The sequence below is a fragment of the Mastigoproctus giganteus genome, chromosome 1 (genome assembly GCF_048544385.1).
Source record: "Mastigoproctus giganteus isolate SK-2022 chromosome 1, ASM4854438v1, whole genome shotgun sequence".
Classification (NCBI taxonomy): Eukaryota; Metazoa; Arthropoda; class Arachnida; order Uropygi; family Thelyphonidae; genus Mastigoproctus; species Mastigoproctus giganteus.
The window spans coordinates 196048625-196065078 of NC_143575.1; the positions used below are offsets into that span (position 1 = coordinate 196048625).

Here is a 16454-nt window from a genome sequence, read left to right on the forward strand (position 1 = left end):
CCAGTGGAGAAGACTAATGTTACTTATTCTCTGCTGATACCACCATCCAGATGGCACAGTTTTGAAGCTTGTTGGCTTTCTCATCAGTGTGTGGGCAGGTACCCTATTGTTGCAATAGTAACAACCCGGTTGTGAAGTATAATTCCACAATATGAGAGATGCTTGATGGTGTGCATGATTTAATCTAAAACTGTTTCATGACTAAATGGCTAAGAGTATGAAAAGGTTGTTTAAGCGTGGGTAATGCACTTTCATCATTTCTAGTACTCAGGTAGTATGCATGCATCGTTCAATTATATCTCGCATTACCCATACATAAACAACCTTTTTCATACTCTTAGACATATAGTCAGGAAATAATTTTAGATATTTATTTAACATGATATACTTAGATAGTAAAGTAATTATAAGGAACTGTGGGAGATGTGGTTTCTTTCTTTGGCAATTCTTTACCTTTTATTTAATTTTATTTTACTTTATTGTTTATTATTAGTTATATTTTGTAGTTTACAATAATATACCTAAGTAAATCTAAGCTGATGCCATTGCAGAATTTTTAGTGTGAAACCCGTGGAACACTTTCGCGAACCACCGGTCGGGAACTGCTGAATCAGACGATCTCAAAAGGAGAATGTGTAATGCATGTGCTGAAATTAGTAGCATTATTCTAAAGAATGTTTGGTTTAATTTATTACATAGTTACATGCTTGTATTGTAGTGGGAGTAAGCCACATTGAGTTTATGAATAGTATTTAAAGCACATGTTGATTTTCTTTCAAAACTATGCTGCCTGCACTCTTTTCTGTAAAATTTGTAGAATGTTGTAAATTATGTGGTGCACCTACTGTTTTGTTATAAGGTTAAAATTATTTGAATCTTCCTTTGTTGTTATTAGTCACATTGTTACCTTTAATTTGTGGAAATAATAGCAGCAGCCATACAATTTTGTTGAATGTTAGCTGATAACTGATCTTTGGTAATAAATGGCCAAAACTGCAAATTTAAGTACCAAAATATTCATTGTTTTATTTCATGTTGATGAATTTATCATTGCACATTTGTTTTTTCTTAAACATCTATTTTATGAAATTGCTGCTTCCTCATCCCGGAATTTTTTTAAAAAATATATCTTTCGAATATATTTCTTTGTCATTATTTGCTAGATGAATTCGATGCATAATTTCCCTTTTACAGCTAGCTGTTCAACACAGCTAAACGTGCCTCCTGAAAAGCAGTTGTCACATGCAACTGCTGTGTTTGTTTTTTTCTTCAAATAAAATCAGTTTATGTTAATTTCAAAAATACACTGTATTTCGACTAAAGCAAGGATGGGAAACAACTTTCCCATTGAGATAAAAAGCAGTTGATTAGGCACAATTTAAAGTTAGAAATCATAAAATCTAAACTAATGCTTAGTCCAATTTTAGCATCAATTTCAAAAATTTCAGCCCGAATATTACAAGAAGAGGACTAGACAACATTTAGCCTAAAACTAAAAATAAATGAGATAGACCTCAGTGTGTTTTAATTGAAAACCCTGTATAGTAGTGGAAATAGGTTGGGATGAGTGGCAGCAATCCTGAGTGCAGCCTGAAAGGGAATGCATATCCTTGGACTTGCTCTGGGCACAAAAATATTTCATTACCTTATTTAAAAAAATGTTACTAAATCATGTGAAGACTACACTTTTGTTATCTTTATATATACAAGATACAATTTATTTTAGTTTTATTAAATTTATATGTATGCTTTTCAGATGTCATATTAAAGGGTGAATGTAGTATTAAACATCGAAAAGAAAAGAATGTTAAATTCCTATTTATCTGAAATGTGAAAAAAAAACTCCATAAATTGATTTCTTCAATTTAATTCCTAAATTTTTTAATTGATCTTTATGTAGTTGGAAATATTCCATATGAGGCAACTGAAGAACAGCTAAAAGATATATTTTCAGAAGTTGGACCAGTGGTCAGTTTTAGGTAATTATAATTTAATTAAATATATATCTTCAACTAAAAGTACATTAGCCATTTCATATTTTCTGGTGTTAGAATATATTTAGTTATAGCTTAAGACTACCAAGCCTGTCTTGCACAGAAAGAGCTTAAAGTAAGTAGATATTCTTTTTGATTGTTTGGTTATGTATAAATGTTATATGTAGTCACAGGCAGTCATAGTATTTTTGCTAATGGGAAATAAAATCAGACAGAAAGGATAGAAATAAACCCCTACTAACCACAATAACCGAGTTTGTTGTAATAAATAGTTTAAGGAAAGAGAAAAGTATATGAATATAGACTGAAGTTTTTATTCTGGTTATTTGGGAGCATAATTTCTGTCCATGCTAGTGACAGTCCTGGATATTATAATATTGGTGAGGAAATGGCTATATGTGTTTTAAAACTATAATATGTCAGTTATTAAGGCTAATTGCTTTTAAACTAAATTATAATGTATAGATAAAGATACAGATCCATAAGGTTAATTAAAAATTTTTATAACACATTATATATTAATATCTAATGTCTATTATAATTATTAATTTTGTGTAATATATTAATTATTATAATCATAATTACACTGGACAATAAAAAAAAATTTCACATCTCCAGAGCAAAATTTGCAGTTTCTAAAAGAAATTGATCTGCTGATTCCAAAAATATCAAAATTATATGTCTGCCACATGTTCATTAAAAGATATACTGACATTTTAGTGACTTAATGAATGAACAATTTCAAATATCATACAATAGCACATATTCTATCTTAAAAAATGAGTGCTATTCATTTTAAAACACTAATCAAACATATAATGTACTAAATGCATTCTGTTTCCTTAGAAATGTTTGCCACTCAGAGTTTTTTTAATAATCCATTTTGTTTTCCCTCGTAAGAAACTAGCAGTAATCTCTCATCATGACAGTATCCCAGAAAATTTAGTACCACTTTTCCATCATGGATATTTCACGATGAAAGTGTTCCCCTTGCTCATCACTTACATCTCACAAATTTTGAGTTAAAAAATTGAGATGGGAATGAAGAAAATGAATTTTCAGACATTTGGCAGCCCATATCTTTTTCACATTGCAGTAAATTTGATGCCAAAATTCATAATTATCTTCTTTCCTTCTTCCAAGAAATCTGTGCACAGCTGGTTCAGTATCAGATACATCATCTTTGAGGAATTTCTTTATTTGAGGCCAAGTGAAAATTCTTTCTTTCAGTTTTGCATCTGTTAAATTGGGAAGCACATCCCTTAGGTAGCAGAATTCACTTCCTTCTTTATCCAAACCCTTAACAAATTTCTTCATTAATCCAAAAGTAGAAGAACCTTTTTTGGTTCAGCTAGTGAAACATTTTATATTACTTCTCCCTGGTTAAAAATTCCTACCACTTTTCTCACTGCTGCACAACAATGTTTTTCTGTTACTGTACTGTCTCACAAACACAGAAAACAGCAGTATTGAACATACTTTTGATGTTTCTTTCAAGGCAATAGCACAAAGTAGAGGAACCGATGGGAATGCTTTTGACTGTGTAGCAAAACTGCTTTTAAATTTAATTTGAGGCATAAGCAAATATTTTGAAAACATTTTGTGATGTTTTCAGGTAACTTCTGCTGTTGTAACCTAGAACCAAGGTTTCTGCTTGCTCTTTAGATAAGTTTAAATCACGAACCAAGTCATCACTCAACTCTTCTTGATTAATTAAGCGTATTGTAATTTTCTGTTTGATAGTCCAGATTTCTTGAACTATGACAGAACAGTAAATCACAGGAATTCTTATTGTATTTATTACCGCTTCCTTTATCCTATGATTTTGGGGGATCTGGTATTGGCATGTCTCAGATTTGTGGTACATGTAAAACAGCACAAAACATGTGGCGTCCAAGTTTTGTCCTGCTCACAAACCTTGCAAATAAAGTACAAAGAATATGTACTGAAAATTGTCAAGGTGATTCAAACACTTCTTTTGTTTCTGCTCAGACATTTTAACAATACAATACCAAGCACAACAAGAAGAAACAAACAATATGCAATAGATTCACAGATAAACAGTATACATACTTGTACTACAACTGTCTTTCTATTACTGAAAGAATGAGGTGGGAGGCAGACAGCCAAGGTTGAATATATTAACCCTCCTCAACATTACTACCATCTATGAGCATGCACACAGGGCCTATGATAGGGGGGTGCAGGTAGTACCCGTGCCCGGGGTCCAAAAGGGACCCGGGAGCCCAAGTATTAACTGTTAACGTATATTACATGTTATTGCAACAGTTCATAGCTTATCTATAGAACTTTTGTGGCCTAATGATGATAACTATGATCGCTAGCTTGGCTAAGCCTATTCAAAAGATCAGGCATCGCATATTGTATGTTCTGATAAGCCAGTGATTTTATTTTACAAAGAAGCTTAAGTAGGTATGCAATTTGTATGTGAATCATGAAAAGGTAAAGTGTATATTAATATACAATATTAAAAATAGGAATGGCTTTTATTGTTGATTGGTGGATGTTGACATTGCTTGAACTTAGCTGTAGTAGCATGTTCTCTTAAATGACAATGTATGTCACATTAATTATAGCAGTACTACTACTAATACTAGTCTACTACCACTACTAAATTATTACTGTATGATTTTTTTTGTCTTATTGTCTTTTTTTTTCCCTTTTTTTCAGATATAAAAGTATAAATTATAAATCATCTCTCCAAGATGTATTCTCACAAATCAGGCACCCAGAAAAGAAAAGACAAGAAAGAACAAGAGGAAAATGAAAAAAGAGGTCAACAAACACTCTTTCAATTTGGATTAAGTGTGGCTTCAAAAACTTTTTAATTGAACTCATCTATAGAATTGGAGCAAGAAGAAACTGTTGGAAAAGTGAATTTGGAAAACGAGAGGAGTAATCATAATGTAGGCCTTGACATTGGATATATCACAACCGAGTTTCCATCTCAAAATGATCACATCCCTCTTCCTAAAACATTCCCAAAAGATACCTGCAATCAAGTTTTCCCAGAAAGCATACTGAAATTTCAAAGCACCAATGGAGAACTACATGTAAGAGACTGGCTTGTCTGGAGTCAACATAAACAAGCATTATATTGCTTTCCATGTTGATTATTTTGGCACAAGACAGCCAATAATCTCAAGACTAGCACTTCTGCATCTAAATCTGTTCTGGTATCTCCTGAAGGCTGGGATTCTAATGGGAAGTGGCAGAAACTTTCCTACAGAATCCCAGAACACGAAAAAGGCAATAGTCACAGAGAACGTTATCTAGTTTGGTGATAACTGGAAAGGTGCCTGCTGTCTGGGACAGGAATTGACACCATCTTAGAAGTGTCAATCAAAACTGAAATGGTACAATCTTTTAAAGCGCATCATCGATGTTGTACTCTTCTTGAGAGAGAGAGAGAGAGAATGTGGTCTGGCATTTACTGGTTCATCCCATTGAATTGGTTTGAGAGAAGACATACATTGTGGCGTGATAACATTAAGAATTGGACAGGACTGAACACTGAGAAGCTGTTCAGAGCTATCAGAGACAGAGCTACATTTGTTGTGGTGGTCGCCGACTTCCGTTTGGAGATAGCACACAGAGAAGAGAAGATGATTTTGAAGTCTACTGCTTCGTATTTGGGTCATACTGAAACACTCAACACTCCTGTCCAGGGAGTGTTGGGTGTTTGACAATTTTGCAATGTTGACATATCCCTGATATGTCAACATTGCAAAACCACATAATATCCTCAGAAGAATGAAGAAAAATAGTTGTGTTTTTCAATTAATTAGTTATATATTTTTTATATATTAGTTTTATATATAGAAAAATAGTTATGTTTTTAATTAGTTCGATTAAAAACTTTGTCTGGGGACAGCGGTGGTGTAGCCAGTGTGGCACATAAGAAAAGAAAACATAAAAGGGTAAAAAAAAAAATTCATGTTATTGTACTGTAAAAACTGATATGTATTTAGTAACCTTGGTTATTATAGTTGACTTCATTGGAGCCAGTCCCTTCACCGCTTCTCGTATGCTGTGTTTGTCCTCTATTATTGTGTTCACCGCTGACAAATCTAAATTCCGCGTGATACTTGTTAATGTTTGACCATTTTCATACATCCTTATTATTTTAATTTTCTGATCCAAATCGATCGCTTTCTTTTTCTTGGTAGATTTACTAGTACTGCTGTCACTTATTCTCTTAGTCGGCACCATGATAACAGTTAAAATTAAATTTTCTGTAAAGAACTTCACAGGGTTGGTTGGTTGGTTATTTGGTTTTTAGGAGCATTAGCAACTAAGGCCATATTGCTCCGGGAATATGCGGTGGTCATTCCCTTGACCTTTCCGCATCCTCCGTATTTGGTGGTGACAGGCTCAAACCCCGGTCTAATCAAGAAGCATGTGCTATGCACTGCTGCTCCTTCCCACCTGGCTATGGAGGCGCCCCACTTCACAGGGTTAAGGCAGAAACACTATTATCACCTCACGTGAACTCGCATGCTCACATTTTACTAAAGCATATTTCTGGAGGCCTATCTTAAAACAATTTCCAGTTTCTTGTTTATTGGGCTTTTCTGTTAATGCAATCTATTATTACGAACTATTATAATCTGTGGGTTTTTACATTATTATGGTGAGATGTGTCACCATCACTGAAATCTTCAGTCAATAAAAAAAAACAAATTTTTAGAATCTTCTCTGCATTTTTATTTTTTAAGTTTCGTAAACTTGATACTCTGTATCTTATTTGTTCAATTTGTGTGTGCCGTGTTTGTCTTTACTGATTGATTTTTTTTTTTTACTCTTTTAAATTTTACAATTCTAAAAAAAAAAAAAAAAAAAAAAGAATTGCATGATATGTAAGTCCAAAGTTATGTAAGTTGGGAACTTACTATATACAATGTTTCATGAAGAGGAGAAGTTTCGGCCCATAAACATCATATATGACATTCGCGTTAATAGCCCGGATGTGTGGTCACAAATACGGACACCTTTGAGCCCTCTAAACACGTGTACAGATGGTGCAGCAGGTCAAATTCTTAGCCTTCCAGTGGTTTCAAACTGTCCAGAAGGCGTGGCAGGGTGTGTGCTAAGACAACAGCATCCAGAAGTAGTTAGTGGTTGCGATTGGCTATTGTGTGAAGCAATCCAATTCAACATTGTCACGAGTTGTTATTTTTGTTTTCTGAGTTTCGTCTGTTTTGTGTGTGTAAAGTGTGAACCGATATGTTTGTGACACCGATTTAGACAAGTTTTTAATATACATTTATATTTATAAATGCCCATATACATTTCCCTTGGTTTTGGTGGCTGACTCCTGAAGAAAACGCCAAAACCATCGTAATTGCAACACAAAGTTACTATTCACATAACATAATTCATAATATTTTCTTTACAGGTACTTGCATGTATTTTTACTATGGTTTCGACAGATAGTTCCTTAGACTACATTTTACCCCATACTCAGTCTATATTATTATTTACATTCCTTATAGTTGTCGGGTTCTTTCTACTATTAATGTGGTAATCTAGAGCTATAATCCTTTATATATTTCATTCTCTTTACCACTTCTTCAATTAACATTATATATATATACACTGAGTGATCACTGAATTATGACCACCTACCTAATACTTCGTAGGTCCTCCTTTTGCCTTCAGTACAGCAGCTATCCGGCATGGCATTGATTCAATAAGATGTTGGGAGGTATGGCCAACCAAGCTGTGTGTAATGCGGCCAGCAATTCAGGTATGGAGGTGATTAGAGTATTCAGATGCCTGATAAGCTTTTCCATAGTGTCCCACAAGTGCCCTGTGTGATTGATATTGGGGGAGTTCGGAGGCCAATCGATATGCTGTAAGTCAGAACTGTGTTCCTCAAACCATTCCTGCACATCAAGTGCCCGATGGCTCAGCGCATTGTCATCTTGGAAGACACCATTGCCATTCGGGAAAAAGTGTAACATAGTGGGGTATACACAGTCAGCAAGCGGTTGATGATAGCAGAGACCAGTGATGCATTGTTCCACATGCACCAGGGGTACAAATTCCTGCCAGTGAAACATGCCCCACACCATACCACCGCCTCCACAGTCCTGCACTTTTGATACCATGCATGATGGATGAAGAGCCTCATGTTGTTGACACAATTATTATTATTACTAGCCACATAGTGCAAGGAAGCCTGAGGCTTATTCTGCAACAGCCAAAAGAGCTAAGAGATACGTTCCAGGACTTCTTACTTCATCAAATTTTACATAACTTGGGAATGCCTAATAACATATTGCTACTATATTATTATTGACTAATCTAAATTCGGCATGATACTTGTTAATGTTTGACCATTTCATACATCCTTATTAGTTTAATTTTCTGATACAAATCAATTGCTTTCCTTTTCTTGGTAGATTTACTAGCACCGCTGTCAGTTATCCTCTTAGTCGGCACCATGATAATGGTCAAAATGAAATTTTCTCTAAAGAACTTCACAGGGTTTAGGCAAAAACTCACTATTATTACCCCGCACAAGGTCACATTTTGCTAAAGCACATTTCTGGAGGTCACTACCAAAAAACAAAAACAATTTGCACTTTCCGTGTCATTGAGCTTTTCTGTTCATGCATCTAATTAAAAACGGCTATAAACTCAATTTTATTGCATTTGCAAAAATACCGATAGCTGGAATTTTGTAGGTTTTTATGTTATTATGGTGAAATATGTGTTCCCCTTCACAGAAATCTTCAGTCATATAAAAAAACCCATAATATTGTAAGAATCTTCTCTTCTTTCTTATTTTTTTTGCTTCTTACTCCGTATCTCACTTTTGAAATTTGTGCGTACCGTGATCGTTGTTATCGATTGCTTATTTATTTTTTTTTTGTTCGTTTTAAATTTTACAATACTAAAAAAAAAAAATTGAGTGAAAAAAAATTTATGTAAATCCATAGTTGCGTAAGTCGGGGACTTACTGTATAAAAAAATGTTCAGCAACCTACGTAAAAAAATATCGCAATAGATAAAAAACGAAAAAACTTTCCACCCACTCCTCGCGGGTCCAACACGATGCTTCCCTTTATTTTTTGCAACGTCGATTTTAAGTCTATAGCTTTCCTATATTTTTTATGATATTATCATTAGTAGAGGCATATGATGCAAGAAAGCAAGCTTATGCAGCATCAGCCAAAAAAAAAACAAAAAAAAAACACTTCCATTTCACCCCTCCTTTCATTCGAAATACCTGGCCAGCTGAGCCTCAAATTTATTTAGGCTATCAACTTCCACAACAAGGGATGGAAGTCCGTTCCACCAACCAACTACCCACTGGCTAAAGGCAAATTTCTGCACATCTGTCTTTCCTCAATCTGAATTTATGCCCTCTCAGGTGATTATTCTGAGCAAGAGGAAGAATCCCATCGGCATTGAGCATGCTCAAACCATTCAAGGCATTATACACCTCTATCAGATCACCTCGCAGGTGCCTAGTCTCCAGACACTGTAATTTGCAAAACTTAAGCCTTTCTTCGTAAGAGCAACCCTTTGTTCCATTCACTAATCTTGTTGCCCTTCTCTGTACTCGTTCCAGCAGCTCTACATCCTTGTTGAAATGAGGCCTCCAGACCTGTATACAGTACTCAAGGTGTGGCCTGACCATTGCCTTATACAAGGGAATAATCACCTTCTTATCCCTTCTAGAAAAATTCCTGTATATCATTGACAAGACACCATGAGCTACTCTTGCAGCCTGCCTGCGTATGGTTTGGTCACTAACGTTATAATGGTTCATTAGAGATTTAACGGATGCACCGTTTTCAAACTTTTGAATAATTTCAAGTTTTTGTGTAACTGAAAGCGCAACTCCTTTGCATTTACCCATCATTTTCGCTATTTCTAAACAAAAAAAAAATTTACTATAAAAAAAATTTCGACATCCCTGACATAAATAACAAAACAAAATTTGTGTTTTTGCGGTGCAGCGGAACACAACATTCAACGCACTAAAACAAACTAAACATTTGTACTCTTTTTCGTTTTTTTATTTTTATTTTTATTTTTTTGAGCAGTGGGTGTGAAGACAGGTGGAGTTGCAAGATAATAAGTACACTAATCTCCCAGTGATGACTTATAATGCCGCTTGTCGCTTATTTACAATTTGCAAAACATCTGTTTATACCTATTCTGGTTATTACTTGAATTTTATGATTTCTGGTTGATTTTTTTTTTTTTTTTTTTTAAATTGGGAATCTTGAAGTTCTGGTTAATCGAGAGTTTGATGTATATATAAAATAAAGTTCACACACATCCAAAGTCAGTATATATGGTTTACTTTCTGGCTTCTGTTTTGCACAAATGTTGAAGTCTTGACCAAATTTTTGACAGACATTACTTACCTCCTTGATAAATGATTTCTTTCTTTGGTTTTAATGTTTTTCAGATACTTCACAGAGGTAAGAAGTCGAAAACTGCTTTTGCTGAAATCAAAATTCTCTTTTCTTATTGAAATCCAAAGCACATTATGTGGCACTTCATTGAAGTTTATCTTCAAAGTTAAATCACGCTATAGTTCATTCAGTCCTTGCAGACTGGGTAAAGTTTATGAACTTGGTGGAAACTCAAGAAAAGATTTCCTAATTCAGTCATACATTTCTGATGACAAAGAAAGAAAGTGTGGTAGATGGCTCTCTTGTCTTTTAACTTCACTAATGCTGGTATTCCCCAAGGTTCAGTACTTTCTCTCACTCTTTTTCTCTTGTATTTTAATGACCTTTCTTTTACTGGAAATCTGCTCCATAGTTTTGCTGATGATAGTACGTTGCATTCAACCTTCCAGTTTTAGAAACTTTGTCCTGAACAAACAGCTTCAAATTCTCCTTTGGGACAAAGATAACTTAGTTAATTTCAATTCTTCTAAAACACAGTCCTGTCTTATATCTCAAAAAAAGGCTTCTTCTGCTCCTGTGCTTATCTTCAATGACACTCAGATTTTTAGACAAGATCATGTATCTCTATTTGGGATTACCCTGACTCCTAATCTCTCTTGGCATAAGCACATTACAAATATTGCTTCCTCTGTATATAAAGAAACTAGGTTTTCTCTTTTGCTCTTCGCGTTACTTTTCTTCAAAGTTCATTCTGTACAAATCGCAAATCTGCCCTATCATGAAATATTGTTCCCACATCTGGGGTAGTGCCCTCAAAACCTTTCTCTGGCTTCTAGATTCCATTCAAAAGAGGGCAGTTAGGTTAATTAATGACTTGTGTATAACTGAGTTTCTCCACTCTCTGTCTCATAGATGTTCTGTTTCTGCTGCATGCCTTTTCTATAGATACATCCATGGGCACTGTTCTTCTAAATTGGCATCTATAATTCCTGCTCTCTCTCTCTCTCTCTCTCTCTCTTTCAAAGCAGTCCAAACATGTGCCACAACCAATCAACATCCTTTTGCTGTCCAACTTCAAACTCACAGAACCAACTTTTCTTCTTCCTATTTATTCATTCAACTTCTGTTTTCTGGAACAATCTTCCTCCATGCTTTTTTACTGTGAATTATTGTCTACAGAAGTTCAAGTCTAATGTCAAAAAATATCTTCTTTCTTCTTCTCAACCTCCAATCCAAGCATGGTAATAAGTACTATAAGTTCTAATAACTCTCATGTTTGGGGGTTTGCATGGGAAATGCTGTTGCATAATGTCACTTTGCATCAAGTACTATTTTCCTGGAATGCCCTAACTACATTGTATAAAGACTTCTGGTGAACTGAATGCTCATGTAAAGCAAAATATTTCTATGTTCTCTAGGCCATTAATATGGTTGTTTTTGAAGTATGTGTGAAAAATTCAGGCATATTCTAAGGCCTAAAATAAGAAATCGCTTTTGAACAGTTGCAGCTCTGTGACTGTTTGAATTTTTAAAAAATGCCTATGGAGTTTTGAATGATAAAATATAAAAATAAGCAGATACATTCCTATAAAACATTTTATTAGTTATACATTTGCTTATTCTTATTTATTTTTATTACTTTTATTATTTAATATTTATTATTTTTTGCTGTTCAAAATGCCATAGCCATCTTTTAAAATTTAAACAGCCATAGCTCTGTAATCATTCTCATACATGTTCATATGACTTTTTTAAAATTATTTTTTATTTTGTACCCTAGAATATATTCTAGAATTTTTTGACATACTTTTTAAACATTCTTATGTAAGAATTTTTCAGACACCTGTTCATTTCCATTATTGTAGATGAATATTTAAAATTAATATAAAAATCCTAATTTTATACTGAATGTCATGGTCATGATATTTAAAATTTTTATTATATATATTTTTTAAGGCTAGTTTATGATAGAGAAACCGGTAAGCCAAAAGGTTATGGCTTTTGTGAGTATAAAGACCAGGAGATGGCTCTTAGTGCAATGCGGAATTTAAATGGATATGAACTTAATGGAAGAGCATTGCGGGTTGATAATGCAGCAAGTGAAAAGAGCAAAGAAGAATTAAAAAGTAGGTTTGAAACAAAAATAAATAGTAATAGAATCAAAGATTTTGAATAACATTTTGTTGCCAATTTAAATTCAGATTAATTAATTTTAATAATTTACTTAAATTGTTTAAATAATTTAAATAATTATGTTTACTGATGACTGCAGGATGGCATCCTCGTGATTATTTGGTGAGTTAGATTTTTTTGATTGATCTGTAATAGATACACCATTCACAGAAGTATTTTCTGAGAGGCACTACATTTTTTGTTTGTTTTTGAATCATAGATGCTTCTCTTTTAGGAGAGGTTGGCAGGGAAACTGCTACACAGCTTTCTGAACAATTATTACTTGTATCATTTGATCTGTGAGTAATTACTAATTTTTGTATTTTAATTCTGATAATTACCTGTCTGGAAGCTGTTTTATCTATTGATCTTCAGTTGCATTTAGGGAATTTGATTTATTTGCCAGTGTTGTTATCATCATCACAACCTCTAAACTAATTAATGCAGCTTGTTGAATCTAATATTAAGTTTCTGAATGAATTTTGTGGTGTTCAACCTTTAATTTTATTCTTGTCTTATCTTTGTTTTGAATTTTTGAACTAGGGTGCTTATTTACTGTCTGTATTTTGCATTCTCATATTGCCTTTTTTACGCGGTGTACTTCTTCTAATGGTACCTCTGTAGCCAGGTGGGCAGGAGCAGCAGTGCATAGCACACGCTTCTTGATTAGACCGGGGTTCGAGCCCATGACCACCAAATACGGAGGATATGGAAAGGTCAGGGAATGACCACCGCATATCCCTGGAGCAATATGGCCTTAGTTGCTAATGCTCCTAAAAACTAAATAACAAACTTCTAATAACTTGACACACAAATGTACAATTATTTGAGGGTTTTATGGGCACGGTTGCCCTTAGACTTGGGTGTTGTGATGTGGTTTTTGGTGTATTGCTAGGCTTTCATTCAGTAATTTCATCAATTTCTGTGCTTCAAATACAGATTATATTCCTTATAGGACATTTGATATCTTTTATTTGACTTTTTATTTCAGTTATAGGTCTTTTGGGTTCAGTTACCCCAAAGTCCTATAAGATGGTTCGGTAACCTAATAGTTATTCTACTGTTATATAGCATGTTCTGTAAATGTGGATTACTCATATACAATAAATTATCATTAAGTTTCTTTTCAAGAAATTTAATCTTTTGCTGAAGTGGGGAGGCATTGTATTTTTATTACTGATAAATATGTTTAATGGAAAATACTGACTTATATGAATTAATCACTATTTCTTTGCTATATATTTTAAAACTTTTTTGTCACTTGGTTTGGCTTTGAACAAATTAACACGTAGAAAGTAATGAATCATATTTTTTAAATAATTTTACAGTAATCAGATTTAAAATGCATATTTCTTTGAAGAATTATTTTTATTCTCATGAATATTTTAATTTTTAAATGTTTGTATAGTACAGTAAACCCCTGCTATTCGCGGGGGTTACGTTCCTGAGAAATGTCGCGAATACTGAGTTATGGCTCCCATAGTAATAAAGGGGTTCCGTTCCAAAGTACGAAATATATAAGAAAAACTAGTCAAAAATTTTGTCTATGTATGTAGTATATGTACCTTCAGAATATGACTATGTACATAGACAGTACATAGTGAAATGCAAGCATAAGGTATCGAAATGAAAATAAGAAACAATTTAATATTAAATGTAATATTTATTAGAAATTTCAAACAAATCTTTCAAACCAGCACCTTTGCTAGGAAAAAAACTTATCCCTCCAGTGCTATCGCCAGTTTCGCTAAAGTGTTGATAAAGGAGTTTTGCCTTTTCACGAATGATGAGTGAACTTAACGGAATTTTATTTTGAGTTCAGTCTTCTATCCACAGATTTAAAGCTTTTCCCATTTTTTTAAAATTTAACATCACAAGTTACAGATCAAATTTTTGAAGCAATTAGCACGTTTTCACGGACACTATGGTGGGTTTTTCCTTCCGATTTTTTGATTGATTGTACCGTTGACTCATTGATTTTATAATGTTTTGCCACAGAGGAGACACTTTCACAATTAGAAATTTTGTCTAATAACTCAATTTTATTAGCTAATGTCATCACCTTCTTTGATATTTTCACATTTCCCTTGTTATTCGTAGCCTTATTTTTGTATGGGTAAAAAAGAACTTGTCCACAATAAAGGCACTTTCTTCCATTAACACACTCGAAAAAGTCTGTTTTACACTGCAAAATGGTAGATTTATCACTTTTGTAAGCATTTCAATTTATAAATTTATTCAATTTATAAGCATAATTAAAAGCAAACGACCAAACCTTCCATGACAAGCGCATAACACATAGTGAACAAGGATTAGCGAGAAACATCCACGCTCGCGATTTTGTCACCCCTCTCCCCCCACCCACTGAATGCTCTTTTAACCGGGAAAGATAATTTTAGCCACGTCCATTTTTTTTTATGGCGGAAAATATTCATGCCACTTTAAAATTCACATTTTATATTAAATCAGCGATCGCGAATACGTGAAACCGCGAATAACGGGGGTTTACTGTATATTTTGTTTAATATAAGATGCCCCCATTAGGTATTTTAAGATGAGAAATTTTTATTATCTCTGCAGAATCAAGTGGTTGGCTCCAGAATTTTTTCCCCCTTATGCAGTGCATTTGGAAACTTGTATGCAGTCGTGGCACGAAATTCTGCACATGATGCTGGAAGATTGTTTGCCAACAGAATAAACAGTATGCTACAAGTCCACATTGTGGAGAAAAGTGGCCAGCAATTGATGTAGTCATGCATATTTGTGTATTGGAGGGGAAGGAACCATTAGCAAGGCATAGAATAATAAGTTTATTTGAAGTCATGTATGCACATATGGCAGTTATTATTGCACTTTGGAACAACAGCTTGAAGTACAACGGGATATGAACGTAAGGGCTGGAATTATTAGTGATATTCTACTTGTCTCATATCGGTATCCTCAGTTGTTATGTATTTCTAAGTGCTAATTGACAACCAGCCTTCGTTAGATTAGCGTATATTGTGGTTACAGCATGATGGGTGAGAACATATCGTGCTGTAACCAGTTCCATACCACAGTCACCATAATCTCTTGATCCTAGATTCCTTTGACCTGGATGGGGGGGGTGAGAGAGAGAGAGAGAGAGAGAGAGAGAGAGAGAGAGAGAGAGAGAGAGAGAGAGAGAGAGAGAGAGAGATTGTGTGCAAAAAGCACTGTGATGCTCTCCCCTGCAAAGGCTTGTCCTTTTGAGAATATCTAAAAGAATTATGCGCTGCATTAGGATTAATTACTTAGAAGACCAATTGGCCAAAGTCCATCCTGCCATCCTTACCATATGCCTGAAATGTGTGTGTTAAAGTATACCTCAGAATGTTTTAGGCCTGATATGCATTGTAGGTTAGTCATTTAAACATGTTCCTATAAACAGTTGGGTGAATGACAGCAGCATCTTGTAATATAATGCTCTCTCATTGGTATGGCAATGTTTTTCACATAATAATTTTTTGCTAATGAAAAAAGAATTGAACAGAATGTAAGAACAATTAAAGAACTCTTAGAACATGTAAAGGAAGCAGATCATTTTTAAATATTGCAACTTGGAATTATAAGACATTACTAAAAATTTAGTACCATTTGGGTAAGAGGAGGCTTGGATAAAAAAGTTATTATGTAAATTTGTAAAGTTCCACATACTGAAATTGTGATAGGGCAATGCAGATTAATGTAATTAAACTGGGCTCAAATATTGACATGTCTCAGAGATGAATAACTAGGAATTTAATTTGAAAATTGATACATTATCAAAAATCAGGGTGATGCTCCAAAAAAGTGACATGGTTTGCAGTTGTGGGGCTGTGATGCATTTGATATGATATTATAAACATGATAATAAATAAATTACATTCAG

The 16454-nt window shown here is 34.0% G+C and overlaps 1 protein-coding gene across 2 annotated transcripts in view; it reads left to right on the forward strand.

Moving 5' to 3' along the window:
* The window catches only part of CstF64 (cleavage stimulation factor subunit 2 CstF64), a 183957-nt gene that overhangs the window by 30195 nt on the left and 137308 nt on the right, over positions 1-16454 (forward strand). For both annotated transcript variants that reach the window (XM_090375422.1, XM_090375428.1), the window contains exons 2-3: positions 1901-1979; positions 12350-12519. In XM_090375422.1, coding sequence (XP_090231548.1) covers positions 1901-1979; positions 12350-12519 — 249 coding nt within the window. The remainder of the gene's footprint in view (positions 1-1900; positions 1980-12349; positions 12520-16454) is intronic.